Source organism: Ranitomeya imitator, chromosome 6, assembly GCF_032444005.1.
Source record: "Ranitomeya imitator isolate aRanImi1 chromosome 6, aRanImi1.pri, whole genome shotgun sequence".
In the NCBI taxonomy this organism is placed as follows: domain Eukaryota; kingdom Metazoa; phylum Chordata; class Amphibia; order Anura; family Dendrobatidae; genus Ranitomeya; species Ranitomeya imitator.
The window spans coordinates 273,493,817-273,515,325 of NC_091287.1; the positions used below are offsets into that span (position 1 = coordinate 273,493,817).

Sequence of the window (21,509 nt, forward strand, 5' to 3'; positions counted from 1 at the left end):
CAGCTGTGGGCTTCAGGAAAATGGTGCCAGAGGTGGCGCATGCGCAGACTGAGATCTTGGATCATCATTTTCCTGAACCCACCACTGAGAGATCAATGATTCCTGCCTTACACCACTGGGACTCCCCCTCCAGCCCAGAGCCCAAAACATTGCCCCACTAATGCAACCACCGGCTTTCTGCAGTGGCGACCCTGCCTCCTGTGACTCCACTCCACCCTCGTCCCACCTCGGTAAACTACATTCAGACTATATGCGCCTCCATTTTTCTCCCATATTTGTGAGGGGAAGTGCGTCTTATAGTCCAATAAATATGGTAGTTGCAATTGTGCAGTCAGGCTCTAATTTATGCTCTTCATTGTTTGAGCAGCATGAATCATTTGACAAGTTCCCTGTGACAGAAATGTTATTAACCCAGTTGCTTGCTTTAGGAAAGGGAGAAATTAAAATAAAAGGAAACGTGCATTGTTAGGAACCAAAAAAAGAGTGATGAAGTAATATATCAGCAACTTTATTATTTCAGGATGAATCTAATATCCCCTGTTCCTGGGCAGTCGTATTTTTAAGTTTTATTACATATGCTCTTTTAAAACTGCTAAAAAAGGTCTCATTTGGATATTAACCCCTTAGTGACAGAGCCAATTTGGTACTTAATGACCAGGCCAATTTTTACAATTCTGACCACTGTCACTTTATGAGGTTATAACTCTGGAACGCTTCAACGGATCCCGCTGATTCTGAGATTGTTTTTTCGTGACATATTGCACTTCATGTTAGTGGTAACATTTCTTCGATATTACTTGCGTTTATTTATTAAAAAAACGGAAATATGGCGAAAATTTTGAAAATTTTGCAATTTTCAAATTTTGAATTTTTATGCCCTTACATCAGAGAGATATGTCACACAAAATGGTCAATAAATAACATTTCCCATATGTCTACTTTACATCAGCACAATTTTGGAAAAAAAAAAAAATTATTAGGGAGTTATAAGGGTTAAAATTTGACCAGCAATTTCTTATTTTTACAGCAAAATTTACAAAACCATTTTTTTTAGGGACCACCTCACATTTGAAGTCAGTTTGAGGGGTCTATGTAGCAGAAAATGCCCAAAATTGACACCATTCTAAAAACTGCACCCCTCAAGGTGCGCAAAACCACATTCAAGAAGTTTATTAACCCTTCAGTTGCTGCACAGGAACTGAAGCAATGTGGAAGGAAAAAATGAACATTTTACTTTTTTTCACAAATATTTTACTTCAGAATCAATTTTTTTTATTTTCACATGTGTAAAAAAAGAAAATGAACCACATCATTTGTTGTGCAATTTGTCCGGAGAATGCCGATACCCCATATGTGGGGAGGGACCACTATTTGGGTGCACAGTAGAGCTCAGGAGGGAAGGAGCGCCATTTGGCTTTTTCAACATAGAATTCCCTGGAATTGAGATCGGACACCATGTCGCGTTTGGAGAGCCCCTGATGTGCCTAAACAGTGGAAACCCCCCACAAGTGACACCATTTTGGAAACTAGACCCCCTAAGGAACTTATCTAGGTGTGTGGTCAACACTTTGAACCCCCAAGTGCTTCACACAAGTTTATAACGTAGAGCCGAAAAAATTAAAAATCTTTTTTTTTTCACAAAAATGATCTTTTCACCCCCAATTTTTTATTTTCCCAAGGGTAGCAAGACAAAATAGACCCCAAAAGTTGTTGTGCAATTTGTCCTGAGTATGTCGATACCCCGTATGTGGGGGTAAACCTCTGTTTGGGTGCACAGTAGAGCTCAGAAGGGAAGGAGCGCCATTTGACTTCTTCAACATAGAATTCTCTGGAATTGAGATCGGACACCATGTCGCGTTTGGAGAGCCCCTGATGTGCCTAAACAGTGGAAACCCCCCACAAGTGACACCATTTTGGAAACTAGACCCCCTAAGGAACTTATGTAGGTGTGTGGTCAACACTTTGAACCCCCAAGTGCTTCACACAAGTTTATAACGTAGAGCCGAAAAAATTAAAAATCATTTTTTTTTCACAAAAATGATATTTTCACCCCCAATTTTTTATTTTCCCAAGGGTAGCAAGACAAAATAGACCCCAAAAGTTGTTGTGCAATTTGTCCTGAGTATGTCAATACCCCGTATGTGGGGGTAAACCTCTGTTTGGGTGCACAGTAGAGCTCAGAAGGGAAGGAGCGCCATTTGACTTTTTCAACATAGAATTCTCTGGAATTGAGATCAGACACCATGTCGCGTTTGGAGAGCCCCTGATGTGCCTAAACAGTGGAAACCCCCCACAAGTGACACCATTTTGGAAACTAGACCCCCTAAGGAACTTATCTAGGTGTGTGGTCAACACTTTGAACCCCCAAGTGCTTCACACAAGTTTATAACGTAGAGCCGAAAAAATTAAAAATCATTTTTTTTTCACAAAAATGATTTTTCACCCCCAATTTTTTATTTTCCCAAGGGTAGCAAGACAAAATAGACCCCAAAAGTTGTTGTGCAATTTGTCCTGAGTATGTCGATACCCCGTATGTGGGGGTAAACCTCTGTTTGGGTGCACAGTAGAGCTCAGAAGGGAAGGAGCGCCATTTGACTTTTTCAACATAGAATTCTCTGGAATTGAGATCGGACACCATGTCGCGTTTGGAGAGCCCCTGATGTGCCTAAACAGTGGAAACCCCCCACAAGTGACACCATTTTGGAAACTAGACCCCCTAAGGAACTTATCTAGGTGTGTGGTCAACACTTTGAACCCCCAAGTGCTTCACACAAGTTTATAACGTAGAGCCGAAAAAATTAAAAATCATTTTTTTTTCACAAAAATGATCTTTTCACCCCCAATTTTTTATTTTCCCAAGGGTAGCAAGACAAAATAGACCCCAAAAGTTGTTGTGCAATTTGTCCTGAGTATGTTGATACCTCGTATGTGGGGGTAAACCTCTGTTTGGGTGCACAGTAGAGCTCAGAAGGGAAAGAGCGCCATTTGACTTTTTCAACATAGAATTCTCTGGAATTGAGATCGGACACCATGTCGCTTTTGGAGAGCCCCTGATGTGCCTAAACAGTGGAAACCCCCCACAAGTGACACCATTTTGGAAACTAGACCCCCTAAGGAACTTATCTAGGTGTGTGGTCAACACTTTGAACCCCCAAGTGCTTCACACAAGTTTATAACGTAGAGCCGAAAAAATTAAAAATCATTTTTTTTTCACAAATATGATCTTTTCACCCCCAATTTTTTATATTCCCAAGGGTAGCAAGACAAAATAGACCCCAAAAGTTGTTGTGCAATTTGTCCTGAGTATGTCGATACCCTGTATGTGGGGGTAAACCTCTGTTTGGGCGCACTGCGGAGCTTGGAAGGGAAGGCGCGCCGTTTGACTTTTTAATCTCTTAATTGTGAGAGCGGACGTCATTTTGGGTTTGTAGATGTGCCTAACAGCAGAAACCCCCCACAACTGACCCCGTTTTGGAAACTACACCCCTCAAAGATTTTAATCAGGGGTATATTGAGCAATTTGAACCCACATGTATGACACAGAGTTTGATAACATTAGGTTGTCATATTGAAAAAATTCATTTTTTTCCACGAGAATCTTGTTTTAGACCTGAATGTCTCGATTTTTCAGAAATAACATCAAAAAGTGGACCCCACAATTCGTTACCCACTTTATTATGAGTGCAGCAATATCCCATATGTAGTAAAAAAGTTCTGTTTGGACAAATGGCAGGGCTTGGACAGAAAGGGGCACAATGTGACAAATTTGGCTTTATTTGAAATTGAAGATCCAGGACCCATTCAAAGCTTCTAGAGACATTGAGCAAAAAAGAAAATCCTTCCAGGAATTATTACTCACAGAGGGAGGCATGCTCCTAAAACACAATGGCTGACTATAAAATTGGTCTTGCTAACAAAACAGTTGTCCCGCATTTGCGTATATTGTAGCAGGAAAAATAAACTGTACTGGAATGAAGGGCAAAATGTGTAGGAAAATGCAGCCAACTATGTGGCAAAGCGGAGTTTGTTCCAAAGATGAAAGAACACCATCAGGGCTAGAATGGCAGACACTTTCAGAGACTGGTCATACAACGTCCTTTTAGCTCCATCAATCCCTATATGAGAGACGAATGTGCCAATAGACGTGGTACACCATAGCAAGCTCCCACCCGCCAAGGTCAGAACCGCTATATGCACAAAACAACCAGTTCTCTATAGAAAGTATTGTCTGGTACCAGAGGTTCGGCAAGAACCATAAAGTAAAGCCCATAGTGTATAAGTACGGAACTTCCTCATTTTTTAGAAATCCTACAATAAAATGATCATGCCCGTATCATCAACATAAATATAAGTAATATAAATGGAAGCCAAAGTTTTGTGTAGCAAGACAGTTATAAAAACAGTCAAAGTTAGATAAATGGTCAAAAATGTTTGAGTAATAAAGTCCTAGAATTCATTTTCAGATAATCTCACTTTTCAAGATCATTTCTGGGGTCCACATTCTAACGCTTATTGACATAGGTACGTGGACGAGAATTTGTTGGAATAGTAGTTTGGTATGGGATTGATCGAGTCGTAGAATTTTCAGATGACCTGACTTTGCAAGAACATTTGTGGGGTCCACACTCTAGAGCGTACAGACGTGGGTACGTGGATGAGAATTTGTTGGGATAGTAGTTTGGTATGGGATTGATCAAATTCTGGAATTAATTGTGAAATGGGGTAAAATGGGATCTACTAATTAAAATATTTATCAATTGTTCCAAATTGTACTACTGGGGCCACTAAGCAGAAAATAAAAATGATTGAAAAAAAAACAAACTAATAATTGTAGGTGGTGTGGTAGGTCTCAAAACAGGGGGAGATACAAAGGCCTGGTTGGGATGGGCATGTGGGGCAATAAAATCGGGAATCACTCCGCCTGCCATGCTTTCTGCAAACTCGGCACCTTTTTTGAGGATACCTTTGGGTGGGAGTGACAGGGACAGGGTGAGGAAAATGGCGTTCTGACAGTCTCCGGGAATCCTCAGAGTCGAAGGCTTCCCCCGGTGCCATGGACTCAAATATGAGGCTCTCTACTACTTTTTCCTGAAAGTGCAGGAAAGTTAGTGGTCCTTGAGATTTTTTGTATAGGACAAAACTGTTGTAGGTGGCAGTCTGAATTAGATAGATTCCCACCTTTTTATACCACGCCCTGGTCTTCCTCTTGACCAGGTATGGTTGCAGAACCTGGTCTGACAGGTCTACGCCACCCATATGTCTATTATATTCTGTGACGCAGACAGGTTTTTCTTTGTCCCTGGTGGCACCCCTCTCTCTGACCGTCACAGTGGTGTCCGTATGCAGTGTGGAAAGCATATAGACGTCCTTCCTGTCTTTCCACTTCACTGCAAGTAGTTGGTCGCTTGCAAGTGAAAATGACGCCCCCCTCTCCAAACGTCTGGACACCAACTGTGACGGAAACCCCACTCTGTTTTTCCTCACTGTCCCACAGGCCCCTGTACTTGCAGCATGGAGGGATTTGTATAGGGGGATACTCGTGTAATAATTATCTGTGTACACGTGGTACCCTTGATTGAGAAAGGGCGTCATTAGCTCCCAGACAATTTTGCCTGGGATACCAATTGTCTGGGGGCAGTTTGGGGGGTTTATTTGGCGGTCCCTACCTTCGTAAATTAGGAAGGTGGACGTGTACCCTGATGAGCTCTCGCAAGCTTTATATAATTTTACGCCGTATTTGGCTCTCTTGGAGGGAATAAATTGGCGGAATGAAAGACGGCCCTTGTAGCTCATCAAGGACTCGTCGACTGCCATATTTTGCTCTGGGGTATAGGAATTTAGAAAGGAAGTTTTTAGGAGGGAAATTAGGGGTCTTAATTTATTTAGCCGATCGTAGTTGGGGTCAGTTCTTGGGAGAGCTTGGGCATTGTCACTGAAGTGGAGGAATCTCATCAGGGCTTCGTAACGGGCTCGGGACATGATGGCTGCAAATACAGGGGTGCAGTGGACAGCTTTTGTTGCCCAGTAAGAGCGGAGAGTGGTTTTTTTTACTATACCCATATTCAGGGTGAGGCCTAAGAATTTTTTAATTTCGGGGACATTTGTGGGGATCCAGGAACGGGAATGAAAGGCAGTGGGTTTTTGGGAAATATATTGCCGGGCATATAGGTTAGTTTGGTGGACGATTAATTGCAGGACTTCGGGGCTAATGAAAATTTCAAAAAAATCAATGGGGGTAAAATTGGCGACATCTACTTTTAATCCAGGGACTGCAGAAAAAGGGGGAATTTGAGGGGAAAATGAGGTGTCATTATACCACAGCGGTGGGGGGACTGCGGTACTTGGTCCTGCCTCTGAAGCTTCAGCAGTGACGACCGACTCCGCTACCACCGGGCTGGGGGATCCCGTGGAGGAAGAGTCGTCATCACTGTCTGAAAACTGCTCAACTTCAGGGGCAGAATCTGTTTCGCTGCCGGAGCTGCCGGAGCAAAGCAGGCTGTAAGCTTGCTCCGCGCTAAAAGTTCTGCGAGCCATTTTATCTAATTCCTCCCCTAACCCTAACCCTAACCCTAACCCTACCCCTAACCCTACCCCTAACCCTAACCCTAACCCTAAAAAAATTTTTTAAAAAAAATTATAATTTTTTTTTTTCTTTTTCTTTTTTTTTTTTTTATAATCCTCTGCTGGTGATGCAGGGATTACGGAGAACGGGGGTGGGTAAATGGGATGCTGGCGGAGGCAGATATTATGTTTTTTGTCACTGACAGGGCAGCACTTGAACTGTAGTCTCTCTCTCTTCTCTCCTAGAACAACTACAAGGAGAGAAGAGAAAGGTACAGCCCAAGTGCTGCCATGTTTATCAAATATTAGGGGTTTTGATCACTGTAATTGGACATATTACAGTAATCAAAACCCAGCAGCCAATGAACAAATTCTCATAGGTTGCTGGGTCTCTGCTGGCAGATCATGGCAGGCGCACTGCGCATGCGCCCGCCATTTTCTTCCAGCAGAGAAGTAGAAGGGGGGCCAGGAGCAGTGGGCTGGGGACCGGGGACCACTACTGAGGATCGGGGACCACTACTGAGGACCGGGGACAGGAGCAGGCGGTATGGTGGGGGGCTCGGGGGCTCTATTTCTCTCCCCTCTGATGTGCGATCACATCAGAGGGGAGAGAAATGCAAAGCATTTTTTTTTTTTTACAAACTATTTGCAGCGATCGCAATCCCGGGGGTCTGTAAAGACCCCCGGGATTGCGATCGCTCCAGGGGGTCTGCGATCGCTCCAGGGGGTCTGTAAAAACAGACCCCAATACACCGGGGGAAGCTAGGCTTTGGCGGGCGCATCTGCACATGCGCCCGCCATTTTGGAGCCCGGGCAGGAAGGAGGAGGGTCGGGGACCGGGGGGGCACCTTCTCTGGTACATAAGGTACCGTGGGGGGCTCGGGGGACCCTATTTCTCTCCCCTCTAATATCCGATCACATTAGAGGGGAGAGAAACACAATACTAATCGCGTTTTTTTTTTTTTTTTGCGATCGCCGGTAAACGGTTAATTACCGGCGATCGCAAAAGCGGGGTCGGTGAAAACCGACCCGAATCATGTTCTCTGGGGTCTCGGCTACCCCCGACAGCCGAGACCCCGGAGAAAATCGGCCTCTGGGGGGCGCTATGTACTTTTTCCACAGCGCCGTTAATTAACGGCGCTGTGGCTTAAGTACCCTTAGCGGCCGCCGTTAAAAGGCGTATCGGCGGTCGCTAAGGGGTTAAAATAACTATTGCCTAATTCTTTCGCTATAAATGGGACTTATTTTTTATTTTTATTTTATATAAATTTTCTGTTTTGGTTCAAATTGAAGGAAAAAAATAAAGAATAAACTAAATACATTTCTATTTTTCACATATAATTATAATTTTATTTATAATAACAATAACAACATATTTTTATACATTTTGTTACGTCAACAGACTGCTAAAATACACTTTAAATCGCCTTCCCACTCCAGAAAAAAAAATATTTTTATATATTGGATATTTTTTTTCTCAATCAGTATAGGACTAGAAATAGCGCCTCAGATTTGCAGTGCATTTTTTCTAAGCTTTATTTTATTTTCTAATCTTTGTATCTTTGATTATTTATTTATTTTTATTTATTTTGTGCATTGTTCCTCTTGTGAGCTCTTGTAAGACCTTTGGGTGGCATTTGAACACATTAATACATTTGTTTTATGGCTGATTTTTTTCTTTATTTTGGTCTGGTACGCTAACACCAGTTACGGCTCATGCAGATGATCATAGTTTCAGTCCAAATGCGATCTGTCAAAGCATTGCATCACACTCGAACCAATGTTATTCAATGAGGCGGTGCACTTGCTCGATAATCAAATGTCACTTGCAAATTCATGTCTGTAGGCCCTTAGAAAACATTGAACTGCAGTCAAATGAAATTGGATGACAGAACGTTTTCATTATTCTCCAAATCAAAGAAAGTTGGATCACGTGCTGCTCAAACTCTGATCAGAGTCTGATCAGAGTGTCAATAGCATAATTGGACTGAAATTCTTGGCTTGAGAGCATATGGTCATCTGCACCTGCCTTTACAGAAGAAAATCGGTCTCTGCACAGCAGAGCTGTCTAGATTTCTTGGAATTCAGCAGCTCATGCTATCTTCTTTCACCCAGAGATAACACGAGAGACCACTCTGGGTCCAGATGACAAAGCAACTTCATTGCTTCCTAATATGTATAAACAGCTCTTGTTCTGTGACAATAAAACATGTCTGCCTTCTCCTTAAAAAGTCTAGATATGCATAACATCAGCAGGCTCCTTACCCTACAGCTGCACAATGTGTCCACCAGCTCTAGCATGCAGGGAGAGTTTGGGACACGACCGCAGAATATGACGGGGACTACCTGTATATTTACAGTTTCTGAAGCCATTGAGAAAAAGAGTTTGCATGAAATGTATTGCCTTAAATTAACTTTTAACTAACAGGATACGATTGGGCTATTGTTTTACAATGTCTTTTCTAAGCATTTTCCACTGATTTCTGTAAATATATGCTCATGGATTCATATATAAAACCCGTACTAACCTGTTTCCGATTCTACAGAAAAATATGGTTGTCCCTGAAGAATGCTGTAAATTACTTTGGCACTATTTCCATAAGAAGGATCATCTGCATCAGCAGCAGTAACTTGAACTACAAAAGTACCTGTGAGTAAAGAAAAAAATTGCATTATTTGCCCCAATTTCATATACATTCAATAACAAAAAACAATAAATAATCACGAGTCATTCATTCAATATTAAATATTCAATACAAGACATCAAGACACTTTGGACAGTGTGTAATGCTTACATAGGGATGGAACACTGGCAGGCAGGCAGGCATGGCTGAGACACTGGCAGGCAAGCGGGCACAGCTGAGACACTGGCAGACAGGTGGGCATGACTGAGACACTGGCAGACATGGCTGAGACACTGGCAGGTAGGGACCTGTTCAGACTGTAGGAGTAGGGACTGATTCAGAGAGGACAGGAACATGGACTGGTGTGAGTGATATAGGGGAACAGGTAGGGACCTTTTCAGACTGTAGGAGCAAGTACTGATTCAGGGAGGACAGGAACATGGACTGGTGTGAGTAATGAGTAATATATGGGAACAGGTACTAACCTGTTCAAACTGAAGGCACAGGGACTGATTCAGGGAGGACAAAGACCGGCAAGGTGCGGAACGAGAGCGGAGCAGAACCGCAAGGAGCAGAACAGAACAGGACGACAAGGAGCAGAGCAAAGAGCGGAACAAAGCCGCAGGGGGCGAAGCAAAGTCACATGCAAAGGGCAGAGCCACAGGATGCAGAGCAAAGAGCAGAGCAAGGTCGCAGGTTGCGGAGCAAAGAGCAGAGCAAGGTCGCAGAGTGAGGAGCCAAAAGCAGAGCAAAGCCGCAGGGTGCAGAGCATAGTGCAGAGCAAAGCCACAGGATGCAGAACCAATAGCAGAAAGAGTGTACACAAGAAAACACACAGAGAGATAGGAATGACTCAAGACATAAACACAAACGGACAGATATATGACTTAGTTCAGACAAGGACAGGTACAAGACCAGGCACAGAAATGAGGATACAGACGGCGGAAGCAATAGACATAGGATACAGGCACTGAGCAGGGTACAAAGCCCCATTGGGTGGCAGACACAAAAGATAAAGAACACAGGTACAGGCCAGGGTACAAAGATCCACTGGGTGGCAGACCCAGGAGTAAAAGAACATAGGTACAGGCCAGGGTACGAAGCCTCACTGGGTGGCTAACACAGGAGATAGACAGGACCTAGCACCTCAGCAGTGAGAAACTAACTGAGGAAGTGAGTTGCTCAGGCATTCCCCCAGGGGTGGGAATGCCTTAAGTACCTGATGCCTCTTGGCCATTGGCTGGGGACAACTTAGGAGAATGCACACAGTCTCAATAAGAGTTGGGGAAACTCAGCAATGCCCCCCTATGCACACAGCCAGGAAGTGTGCAGAGAGCAGGCAGGAGACAAGAGGGACACATCATGGAGCTCGTAGAAGACATAACTCACAGCATGGCCCAGAATAGTGAGTAAGTTGGATTGTAAGGTAGCTGGGGGATGGGAGGCCATGCAGTGATGGCAGCAGAGTTGTTACAGGCTGTTAGAGGCAGATGATGGCTGATTATTACAGCCATCATCTGCTGTCCAAAGTTAAAGGCTCAGCTTGCAAGCTCCCATCAAAGGAAGGAAGCCTGCATGCGACCTACCCTGTACTTCATATATTGTTAAGGGGTTAATTTGTAATAGCTATATTGGTTTATACATGAATGTTAGAGCAGCATAAATGGAACCTAGAATATAACACATAATTTCAGTTGTTTCACACTTTTTTGTTAAGTATATAATTCCACATGTGTTAATTCATAGTTTTGATGCCTTCAGTGTGAATGTACAATTTTCATAGTCATGAAAATACAGAAAAATCTTTAAATGAGAAGGTGTATACAAACTTTTGGTCTGTACTGTATGTATATATATATATATGTATATACACTAGGGTTGAGCGAAACGGGTCGGCCATTTTCAGAAGTCGCCGACTTTTGGCAAAGTCGGGTTTCATGAAACCTGACCCGACCCCAGTGTGGGGTTGGCCATGAGGTCGGCGATCTTCTGAATCTGGTATCGGAATTCCGATACCGAGTTCCGATATGTTTGCAATATCGGAAATCGGTATCGGAATCCACATTTAAGTGTAAAATAAAGAATTAAAATAAAAAATATTGCTATACTTACCCTCTGACGCGCCCTGGTACTAACCGGCAGCCTTCCTTCCTTAGAATCAGCGCGTGAAGGACCTTAGATGACATCGCGGCTTGTGATTGGTCGCGCGACCGCCCATGTGACCGCTCACGCGACCAATCACAAGCCGCGACGTCACCGAAGGTCTTTCAAGCGCCGATTCTTAGGAAGGAAGGCTGCCGGAAAGAAGCAGGGCGTGTCCGGACGCGCTTCTTTCCGGCAGCCTTCCTTCCTAAGAATCAGCGCTTGAAAGACCTTCGGTGACATCGCGGCTTGTGATTGGTCACGTGAGCGGTCACATGGGCGGTCGCGCGACCAATCACAAGCCGCGACGTCATCTAAGGTCCTTCACGCGCTGATTCTAAGGAAGGAAGGCTGCCGGTTAGTACCAGGGCGCGTCAGAGGGTAAGTATAGCAATATTTTTTATTTTAATTCTTTATTTTACACTTAAATATGGATCCCAGGGCCTGAAGGAGAGTTTTCTCTCCTTCAGACCCTGGGAACCATAGTATCCCATTGCACTGCATTGGGTTTCGTGTTTCGGCTGACCCCGACCCCGACTTTTCTATAGGATGGGCCGATTTCACTCGACCTGACTTTTGAGAAAGTCGGGTTTCGTGAAACCCGACCCGATCCTATAAAAGTAAAAGTCGCTCAACCCTAATATACACCTTTGTCCACAAGAATGCTACTATTTCTTTCAAATATGACAAAATTATTATAATGCTAATTGTGTTTAATATTTTGTGGGTTGAAATAAGTACACCGGTCAAACAATCCTTATTTTATCTATAGAGTTCAGAGACTTTTATATTGTTTAAGTCTTTTTGATAGGCAAGTCCAGATTTATATGCTATAGTCTATCAGCATATGAATTACTAGAGTGCATTGTTCGTAGTTTGCTATTGTTTTGTTTTCTTATAATGTAATAAATAATAAAAGTTAGGTTTTATGATATTAATCCCTTTCTAGCGAGTCTACAGTTCATAGGAGTGCTAAATGTACTCTACCTTATAACTAAAATATTCTTTAAGTTCTATAAGTCTATAAGTTAATATTATTTACTTCTTTAAACAAGAAAACTTTTTGCGCTTCATAACCAGCTAAACAGTTAATGTATTATTTATTTATGTACTATTTTGGAGGCCTATTTTCTGGATATAACAAGGAAGGGTAAAATGTTAAAATGTAATTTTGGATTTCAGTCTTTATTAACTTTTATAGAGGAGAATCGTCTGTGTAATAATAAATTTGCCGGTCAGCAAAGCGCTTATGAGGTACGTTCTGACAATTTGCTCATTTTAAGTTTCATCTCCAGGTTACTTTATAAATGCCATTGTAGATTATGCATTAAAAATACATTATTTTCATCATCCTTTATCAATAAAACTAAATGGAAAACTGAAACAAAAAGTGAGCTAAAATATAAGATATAAAAAATAGCTTGTACTTCTACACAATATCCTTGGCTCTAATCTTTTCCTGTGATGGTGACCTTTGATCTAAGGACCAAAAATATGATTACTTCAAAGTGAGTGCCCTTTCTTTTTTATTTAACCTTTCTATTCCATTCTCAGTGTCCAGCTGATACTCTTGATGTTATATAGCTCGGTATTTGCAAGTGATTACAGTACTCTGTTATGCCACCATAAATTCATTATCACAATGTTATAAAATCTTAAATAAAATATTTAAAAAGTCAAAAGGTCAAACAAATTTGCCTGGAAGGCTATGTTTCACAATAATTCTGAGATTTTACATTATTTCAAAAGTGTCAAAAATATTTTCATGTGCAAAAACATTTTTTAGGTCATATCCTTAGATCATTAGCACAACATAAACAACAAAATATCAAGCATGATACTATTTGTAGATACTTCATTATCACTTTGAATGAACATGAATACATTTAAAATTGTAATTCCACAAAAGTATGCAATTATGAGTGCATCAAATGGAATATAAACTTCATGCTTTCATTAGAAGTTCTTTAAAAGGTTGAGCACATTTAAGAACAATTTGCTTTTTGTAACTTAAATGCATATATACAGACCTGCAAATATTTTTTTGAAATTAAGTTTCATGAAGATGTTTGCATTTGCATTTCTAATGTGTGACATAAATGTCTGTATAAATTTTCTCTGTATTTTTCCTGAGCTCTTTTCAGTTGATTTATGATGATTGAATAGTGAAATATTCAGATTCGGGAAAATCGACACAAATAATTTCTAATATCCGTGTATTCATACCGAATAACAAATCCAATGCAAGTCAATGAGAAAGTCGAATATTTTTCAGCTGGACCTAACAAACAGGTCTGAGGGCATGGGAAAAAGACTGAAATTGATGGGAAAGAGCTAAAACTAAATGGGAACGGCATGGAGAAGATGCCTGCATGCCTTTCTGACTCACATATGGTATCTGGAATAATGTTGTCAGACTTTTGCGCCGGTTTTGCGTTTTTTTTAAAAAGAACTACCAAACCAAAACCAAAAATTTTTTTGAAGGGAAATTATGTTTTGAATTAAAAAAATTATACCTTCCCTTTAGCATATGTTCATATAGAAAGTTTTGGCTTTAGTTTTTCTTTTAACATTTGTTAGGGGTCTCACTCCTACATTTGGGAGGTCCCGCCCTCATGCCACATAGTTAGTAAGATAGAGGAATACATATTCCCCATCCCTTTACAATGCCATTTCAAACATGTCCATTTGAATTTTGGGCTTTTCCTGCCACCACCACCATGAATATCACCATGTCATTATGCAGTGCCTTCACTTTAAATTTTCAGAGGCCAATAGGTGATTTTAAACCTTCATTTTGTAAGGTCCACAGTTCATTTTTGCCACCGGATCCCAATGGAACCACTGTCATAGCGGGTAGAGAAGCTGTAAAATGAATATAATACAGGAGTTGGGTGAGCTGTATGAACAATGTGAGTAAATTGGATTCTACCAGACACAAAAAGCATTAAAATTCAATTTGGAAAACAGTGTATGCAAGCGAGAGCCTCTATTGTCCACCTGTGAGGCCTGAAGCCCATGTCAGGTACATGTACATGCCTCATTTTACTTGGACGCATCCTCCTCAAGGGAAAGAGACAGGAGTGCCATTGACCAAACAGCACAAACTTATGCACTTTTGCTGGAAACTACTCAATTAGGCAGAATGTATCTTTTGCATGGTTTTGAACAACAATAGAGTAATTACAGGATATGTCCCAGAGAGTGTCGAGGTCTGTGGAGTGTATTACTCAGGTGACAGGCAGTGCTGCAGAGCTCAGGTAAAGGCCTTAACATGGCAAAGACCATGTTACAATATGTGTAAAGCTGCAGCCTGAAAAAGTCTGTGGAGAAAATTAACCCAATCTCTTAGACGTGCTTAAAATATACAGAAAATGGCCAATACCCCACCAACATTTTTTTTAGGACCCAAATTAAGAAAATGTAAAGGAAGCATCAGTTTAATAAAGAGACACAAGTCTCATTTAGGAACCTGGAAAAGTCATCAATGTTCTTTGTCCAGCAATGTACAATTTAAATTGCTAACAAATATGTATGCCCTAACTAACAATTTGTGAACAGACATATATGCTGACATGGGACAATTGAATGTTGCAAAGGGACAAAGAACTGGATGTACTTGCTGACTGTTGTTTCTGTGCATCTGTAGGTTGTGGACAGGAGTACCTTAGTGCCTCATTCCTGGACAGCAGAATGAGAATTACATAACACCAGTTAAGGGCAATTGGTTTCACCATCAGACACATTTTTTGTAACCAGGCATTCCACCCACCTACTGGAGTGCTGCGCATATGAACATTATATGGTGAAAGCTATTATGCTGAATTTCCCGAATTTACCAAGGGATGTGTGGGTAAGATTTTTTTTTAACTAGCAGCACATATATAGAGCATGTTTAATTACTCAAATTATTATTCGGTGTAAGGCTGAAACCTGAAGAATTGTGTGAAGCATATTAGTGCATTTATGTTCCAAAATGTCTGAGTGCAGACCCAAAAAAACAACATCAGGCTATCAGATACACGCTTAAAGAGATCGCAAGAATGGCAACACAATAAATAAAACTATAGTAATAGAATATATGGAGATTGAGAGCAGAAAGGTGACCACTGCACAATGTACAAAGGTTTCCAAAAATTACCCGAAGGGGGCAGTATCATGCACAGTGAAAGAGACTGTGATGGGGACCTCACAATACATTTTGCAGTTATTACAATAGGCAGAGATAGGGAGTACAAGTTTCACCATTGCACAATGTGCAAAGTTTTCCAAAAAATTACTCTAAGAGTCTGTATCATACATGCTGAAGGACTCCATGATGGGACTTCACAGTACATTTTGCAGTTATTAGAATAAGTAGAGATAGAGAGTGCAAGTTTCACCATTGCATAATGTGCAAAGGTTTCAAAAAATTAGCCAGGGGTTGCTCTCAGACCAGCTGAAAGATGCTGTTATGGGGACATTACAATACACAATGTGCAAAGTTTTCAAAAAGTACAAAAAAATACCCACGTGGGGTATACATAGATGAATACTAAGTATTTGTTGCAGAAACAGGAGGAGGAGGAGGAGAAGGAGCTGATTTCCTGAACAAAATGGTTTTGGATGGTAAAGGATGGACGTTAAGACAACTTACAAAAAAATGCTTAAACCTGCATTTACATAATGTTGCTGTCATTTGTATGGCTTACAAAGTTTAAGGAAATCCAGCCCTTATTCAATTTTTGAAGAGCCAGCCTGTCTGCATTTTCCATTGACAGCAGTGTACACCTATCTGTTATGATTGCACCTAACAAACTAAAAACCGACTCAGGCAACACACTAGTGGCAGGGCATGGCAGCACCTCTAAAGCATACAAAGAGAGGTCGGGCCAAGTGTGCAGCTTGGACAACCAATAAACACACCAATATTATCCTACATAGACAGCCATGAAGCAAAACAGCAAATAGAACTCAAAAAAATTGCTTCAATATGGGCTACGGTGACAATTTAAAAAATTCAATTTATTTTAACTCCTTTACCCCCAAGGGTGGTTTGCACATTAATGTCTGGGCCAATTATTACAATTCTGACCACTGCTCCTTTATGAGGTTATAACTCTGGAACACATCAAAGGATCCTGATGATTCTGACATTGTTTTCTAGTGACATATCGTACTTTATGATACTCATAAAATTTCTTTGATATTACTTGAATTTATTGGGGGTTAGATCAATTAATAATTTAAGAAAGAATAGAGGGGCAGAGTAGGGTTGAGCGAAACGGGTCGTTCATTTTCAAAAGTCGGCGACTTTTGGCAAAGTCGGGTTTCATGAAACCCGATCCGACCCCTGTGTGGGGTCGGCCATGTGGTACGCGACTTTCACGCCAAAGTCGCGTTTCAATGACGCGAAAAGTGCCATTTCTCAGCCAATGAAGGTGGACGCAGAGTGTGGGCAGCGTGATGACATAGGTCCTGGTCCCCACCATCTTAGAGAAGGGCATTGCAGTGATTGGCTTGCTGTCTGCGGCGTCACAGGGGCTATAAAGGGGCATTCCCGCCGACCGCCATCTTACTGCTGCTGATCTGAGCGTAGGGAGAGGTTGCTGCCACTTCGTCAGAAGCAGGGATAGCGTTAGAATAAACAAAGAGCTAGCACTCGACTTGGAAGGGATATAGACGGTGCAAGTGAAAGGAGTCGGATGACCCCCAAAAACTTGAAGAAAACGAATCACTGCACACGTCAAAATTAGTAAACTTTTGCTGAGGTGAAACTTTATTCAGGTGCAAAAACAATGAAGGACGTAACAAGGCAACAGTTCAAAGTTTCTGACGTTTCGGCCACACAGTGGCCTTGATCACAGAGTGGTGCTGTAAAGATGAAAAACATATAAATATACAATATATACAGTGGTAAACAAACAAACAAACAGTTATATACATAATATGTACAAGAAGACTCAGTGTGGAATAACAGACCACAGACCGAGCCCTAGGGGAAATGGAACACGTCAATAGATTTAATGTAATAAGCTAGATAAGGAAATCAACAACCTGAGGATAATATTTATAAGGCAAAAGGACAAAGAAATGGGGCCTATAGGAGACAGAGGACGTAAGGATCGAATTACAACAACAGGAGGACAGAATAAACTTACATACCCTCGGTAGTAGTCCCAATTGAATAATAGGGAATATCGAATTCAATGGTGAGTATGGCCTGGGGTTCCCTAGTAACGCAAAATAGGGAAACGAGACAGGGTATTGGTATACACATGGGATAAATAATAAAGGTCACGTGTGGGTATGAGAACCACTAAAAAGATATATATGATTAGTCCAGTAGAGGAACTATATATGTTGGAGTTATTTACCCAGATGGATGCCAGCAGGTGATTAAAGTTTTAGTTTTTGTGTAGTACAACGGTCCAGTGTAGACTTCAACTGAAACAAAAAATTGCGTACATGTATCCATGTCTATAGATGCATATCCAATGTGTGGGGTTATATGCTAGCAATAGAGTAGTGAAATGTGTTCCACATAAAAGAATAACTACCTAGGATCCTAACGCATCACGGGTTCCATAGAACTATATGGAGGGACTGTGGACGGCAGTGGCATACAGCATAGATCTGTCAGTGTGGGTAAAACCCATAAAAGTACTGTAGAGAGATACATAATAAATAATGTATGGTGGTGACCCATGTGGGGGGATAAATTATGCAAAAAGAAGTGGTTTAAGCACAATGATACTTGTGCATAAAAACTGCCGCCTACCTAGGGTCCCAGCACAATAGGTGTAATTTGGAGACAGTGGTCCGGACATTAGACTTTAGAATAAACCCTGGAATGGCGTGGGTTCACCTGTATAGAAACGCATATTAACTACAAAGCGGAATGATCCAAAAAGGAGTACTTATCTGAGATAGGAATCTCACATCCATTGGTGGTGCAGGGGACCCGTCCGCTGTGGAGGTACAGGTTTAGATGCCGACACGCAGATGCCCACTGCATCTGTAGAGTTCGTAGTATTCTTCATCAGGATGGTAAGACGCATACCCTTTAGGAGTTTTTTTTTTAAAAGTTTCCTTTCTTTATCAAAAAGTTTCCTTTATCATATTTTCCCCCCCTCCCCCTTATTTTAGTTTTTATTTTTATTTTTTATTTTTTACTTTTTTATACTTAACCATTTTCTTTTTTTTTTTTGACCCTTTCAACTCAAGGCTCTTATTACGAATAATCAGGATGTTTGTGGACTCCTACTACTCATATGCAACTTATGTCTATAATTTTGTTACTTTCTATGCATAGTGCATACTGACACCTTTAGGCACTAGAATCCATTTAGGCCTGCATCTTTTTCCACATATAGATATATGTACACTTATTGTCGATATCTTTCCCTGTGTATATCGTGTGGCTGTGCTAGACAGCACACAACCTAGTGACCTGCCACTATCCCCTTGCACTAGCTCTTCATCCATGACCGCCATTCATTCCCACTCCACATAGTATACTTTATTCATTCAGGGTTCCCTGGACACCAGTGCCCCACGCTAAATTTCTCCACCAGTAGTGCACAAAATACTCATTCTAGAACCGCTCCCACCCACTCCCTTCATGATGACGGCGCGCGCGTCGCCTTTCCTGGCTGCTCGCCAGTGTACTGTAGTCACTACGCAAGCGCGGGTTTCCTCTGACGGCTCCTGCGTAGAGAAGTCCACACGCAGGCGCCGTCTTGTTCCCCCTACTTCCGGTCGGGCGCCTTTATAACAGCGCGCCGCTAGCTCCATTACACATCCGCCTCCCTGCCAGGACACTGCGTGTCGGCATCTAAACCTGTACCTCCACAGCGGACGGGTCCCCTGCACCACCAATGGATGTGAGATTCCTATCTCAGATAAGTACTCCTTTTTGGATCATTCCGCTTTGTAGTTAATATGCGTTTCTATACAGGTGAACCCACGCCATTCCAGGGTTTATTCTAAAGTCTAATGTCCGGACCACTATCTCCAAATTACACCTATTGTGCTGGGACCCTAGGTAAGCGGCAGTTTTTATGCACAAGTATCATTGTGCTTAAACCACTTCTTTTTGCATAATTTATCCCCCCACATGGGTTACCACCATACATTATTTATTATGTATCTCTCTACAGTACTTTTATGGGTTTTACCCACACGGACAGATCTATGCTGTATGCCACTGCCGTCCACAGTCCCTCCATATAGTTCTATGGAACCCGTGATGCGTTAGGATCCTAGGTAGTTATTCTTTTATGTGGAACACATTTCACTACTTTATTGCTAGCATATAACCCCACACATTGGATATGCAACTATAGACATGGATACATGTACGCAATTTTTTGTTTCAGTTGAAGTCTACACTGGACCGTTGTACTACACAAAAACTAAAACTTTAATCACCTGCTGGCATCCATCTGGGTAAATAACTCCAACATATATAGTTCCTCTACTGGACTAATCATATATATCTTTTTAGTGGTTCTCATACCCACACGTGACCTTTATTATTTATCCCATGTGTATACCAATACCCTGTCTCGTTTCCCTATTTTGCGTTACTAGGGAACCCCAGGCCATACTCACCATTGAATTCGATATTCCCTATTATTCAATTGGGACTACTACCGAGGGTATGTAAGTTTATTCTGTCCTCCTGTTGTTGTAATTCGATCCTTACGTCCTCTGTCTCCTATAGGCCCCATTTCTTTGTCCTTTTGCCTTATAAATATTATCCTCAGGTTGTTGATTTCCTTATCTAGCTTATTACATTAACTCTATTGACATGTGTTCCATTTCCCCTAGGGCTCGGTCTGTGGTCCGTTATTCCACACTGAGTCTTCTTGTACATATTATGTATATAACTGTTTGTTTACCACTGTATATATTGTATATTTATATGTTTTTCATCTTTACAGCACCACTCTGTGATCAAGGCCACTGTGTGGCCGAAACGTCAGAAACTTTGAACTGTTGCCTTGTTACGTCCTTCATTGTTTTTGCACCTGAATAAAGTTTCACCTCAGCAAAAAGTTTACTGATTTTGACGTGTGCAGTGATTCGTTTTCTTCAAGTTTTTGGGGGTCATCCGACTCCTTTCACTTGCACCGTCTATATCCCTTCTAAGTCGAGTGCTAGCTCTTTGTTTATTCTACTACATTGGCTTTTGGAGTTTTAGCACCGACCGGACTCATGTCATCCGAAACTTATGTTTACGACAACACCACCGGATCTACCATCCTATCAAAGATAAGGACCAAAACCGATTTTCTACACATCCCCAGTAAGGACATTAAGACAAGGGACTGGGAGAAGGAGAAAAAGAGACTTATTTCATTCGATCTACACTGCGCTACATTAGGTGAATACCACCGTCAAGGGAAAATACCCCGTGGACTACGGTGCAACCTACGCCCTACCCTCTTCGCCGACAACGAGAAATATTGCACAACTTTTCAAAAAATCCTAAATAAGTGTTCCTTTGACATTATTTTGCTAACTATTGAATACCTTCAGGAGGCTATTAAGACTACCGAGAAAAAAATTACGTCTATCGAAACACAATTAACTACAACATTAAGCTATACTGAATTTTCTACCCTTAAGAGTAAAGTGGACGCCATATTATCTACCCATCAGAAAAACTTAGAAGAAAGGAAAAGAACTAAATTCCAGCGAGACACGGAGGATTACCTCATGAACAAAGTCTATAGATGGGAGGACCCCTTTCCTCGTCAACAACGTCAACGCTATCACCGCACACGGAAGGGCAATTACCGCTCAGGGGGCTCCTCTCCTGCAGAAGGTTCCTCAGGGGGATCCGGCAGCGAAGCTACATCACCAGGCCCACGTTTTTTAGGGGCAAATGGACGCCTACCAGGAGGTCCAGGAGGAAGATCACAAGATCGCCACATGACCCTGAGGTCCCAGGTAGGAGTCCTAACTCAGTAATTAACATTTCTGATTATTCTTTATCTCCCCTTGAGTTGAGGGTACTTAACATGGGTCTTTCGTTTTGTCCCACACCAAGATGGGATGCTTTTCAACTAGAGAATGATCTACAACGGTTTTACAGGAGCATCAGACTGAAGGTCCACTTTGACTCCAACACGATAGACAGGGGTAACACGTTAGGTATAACATCTGGTCATGAGACACCTAAAATTACCATCA

General features: G+C 41.7%; 1 protein-coding gene across 2 annotated transcripts in view; it reads right to left on the reverse strand.

Moving 5' to 3' along the window:
• Nucleotides 1–21,509, reverse strand: part of LOC138642453 (cadherin-10-like) — a 1,145,040-nt gene that overhangs the window by 339,157 nt on the left and 784,374 nt on the right. For both annotated transcript variants that reach the window (XM_069730607.1, XM_069730608.1), the window contains exon 4: nucleotides 9,090–9,209. In XM_069730607.1, coding sequence (XP_069586708.1) covers nucleotides 9,090–9,209 — 120 coding nt within the window. The remainder of the gene's footprint in view (nucleotides 1–9,089; nucleotides 9,210–21,509) is intronic.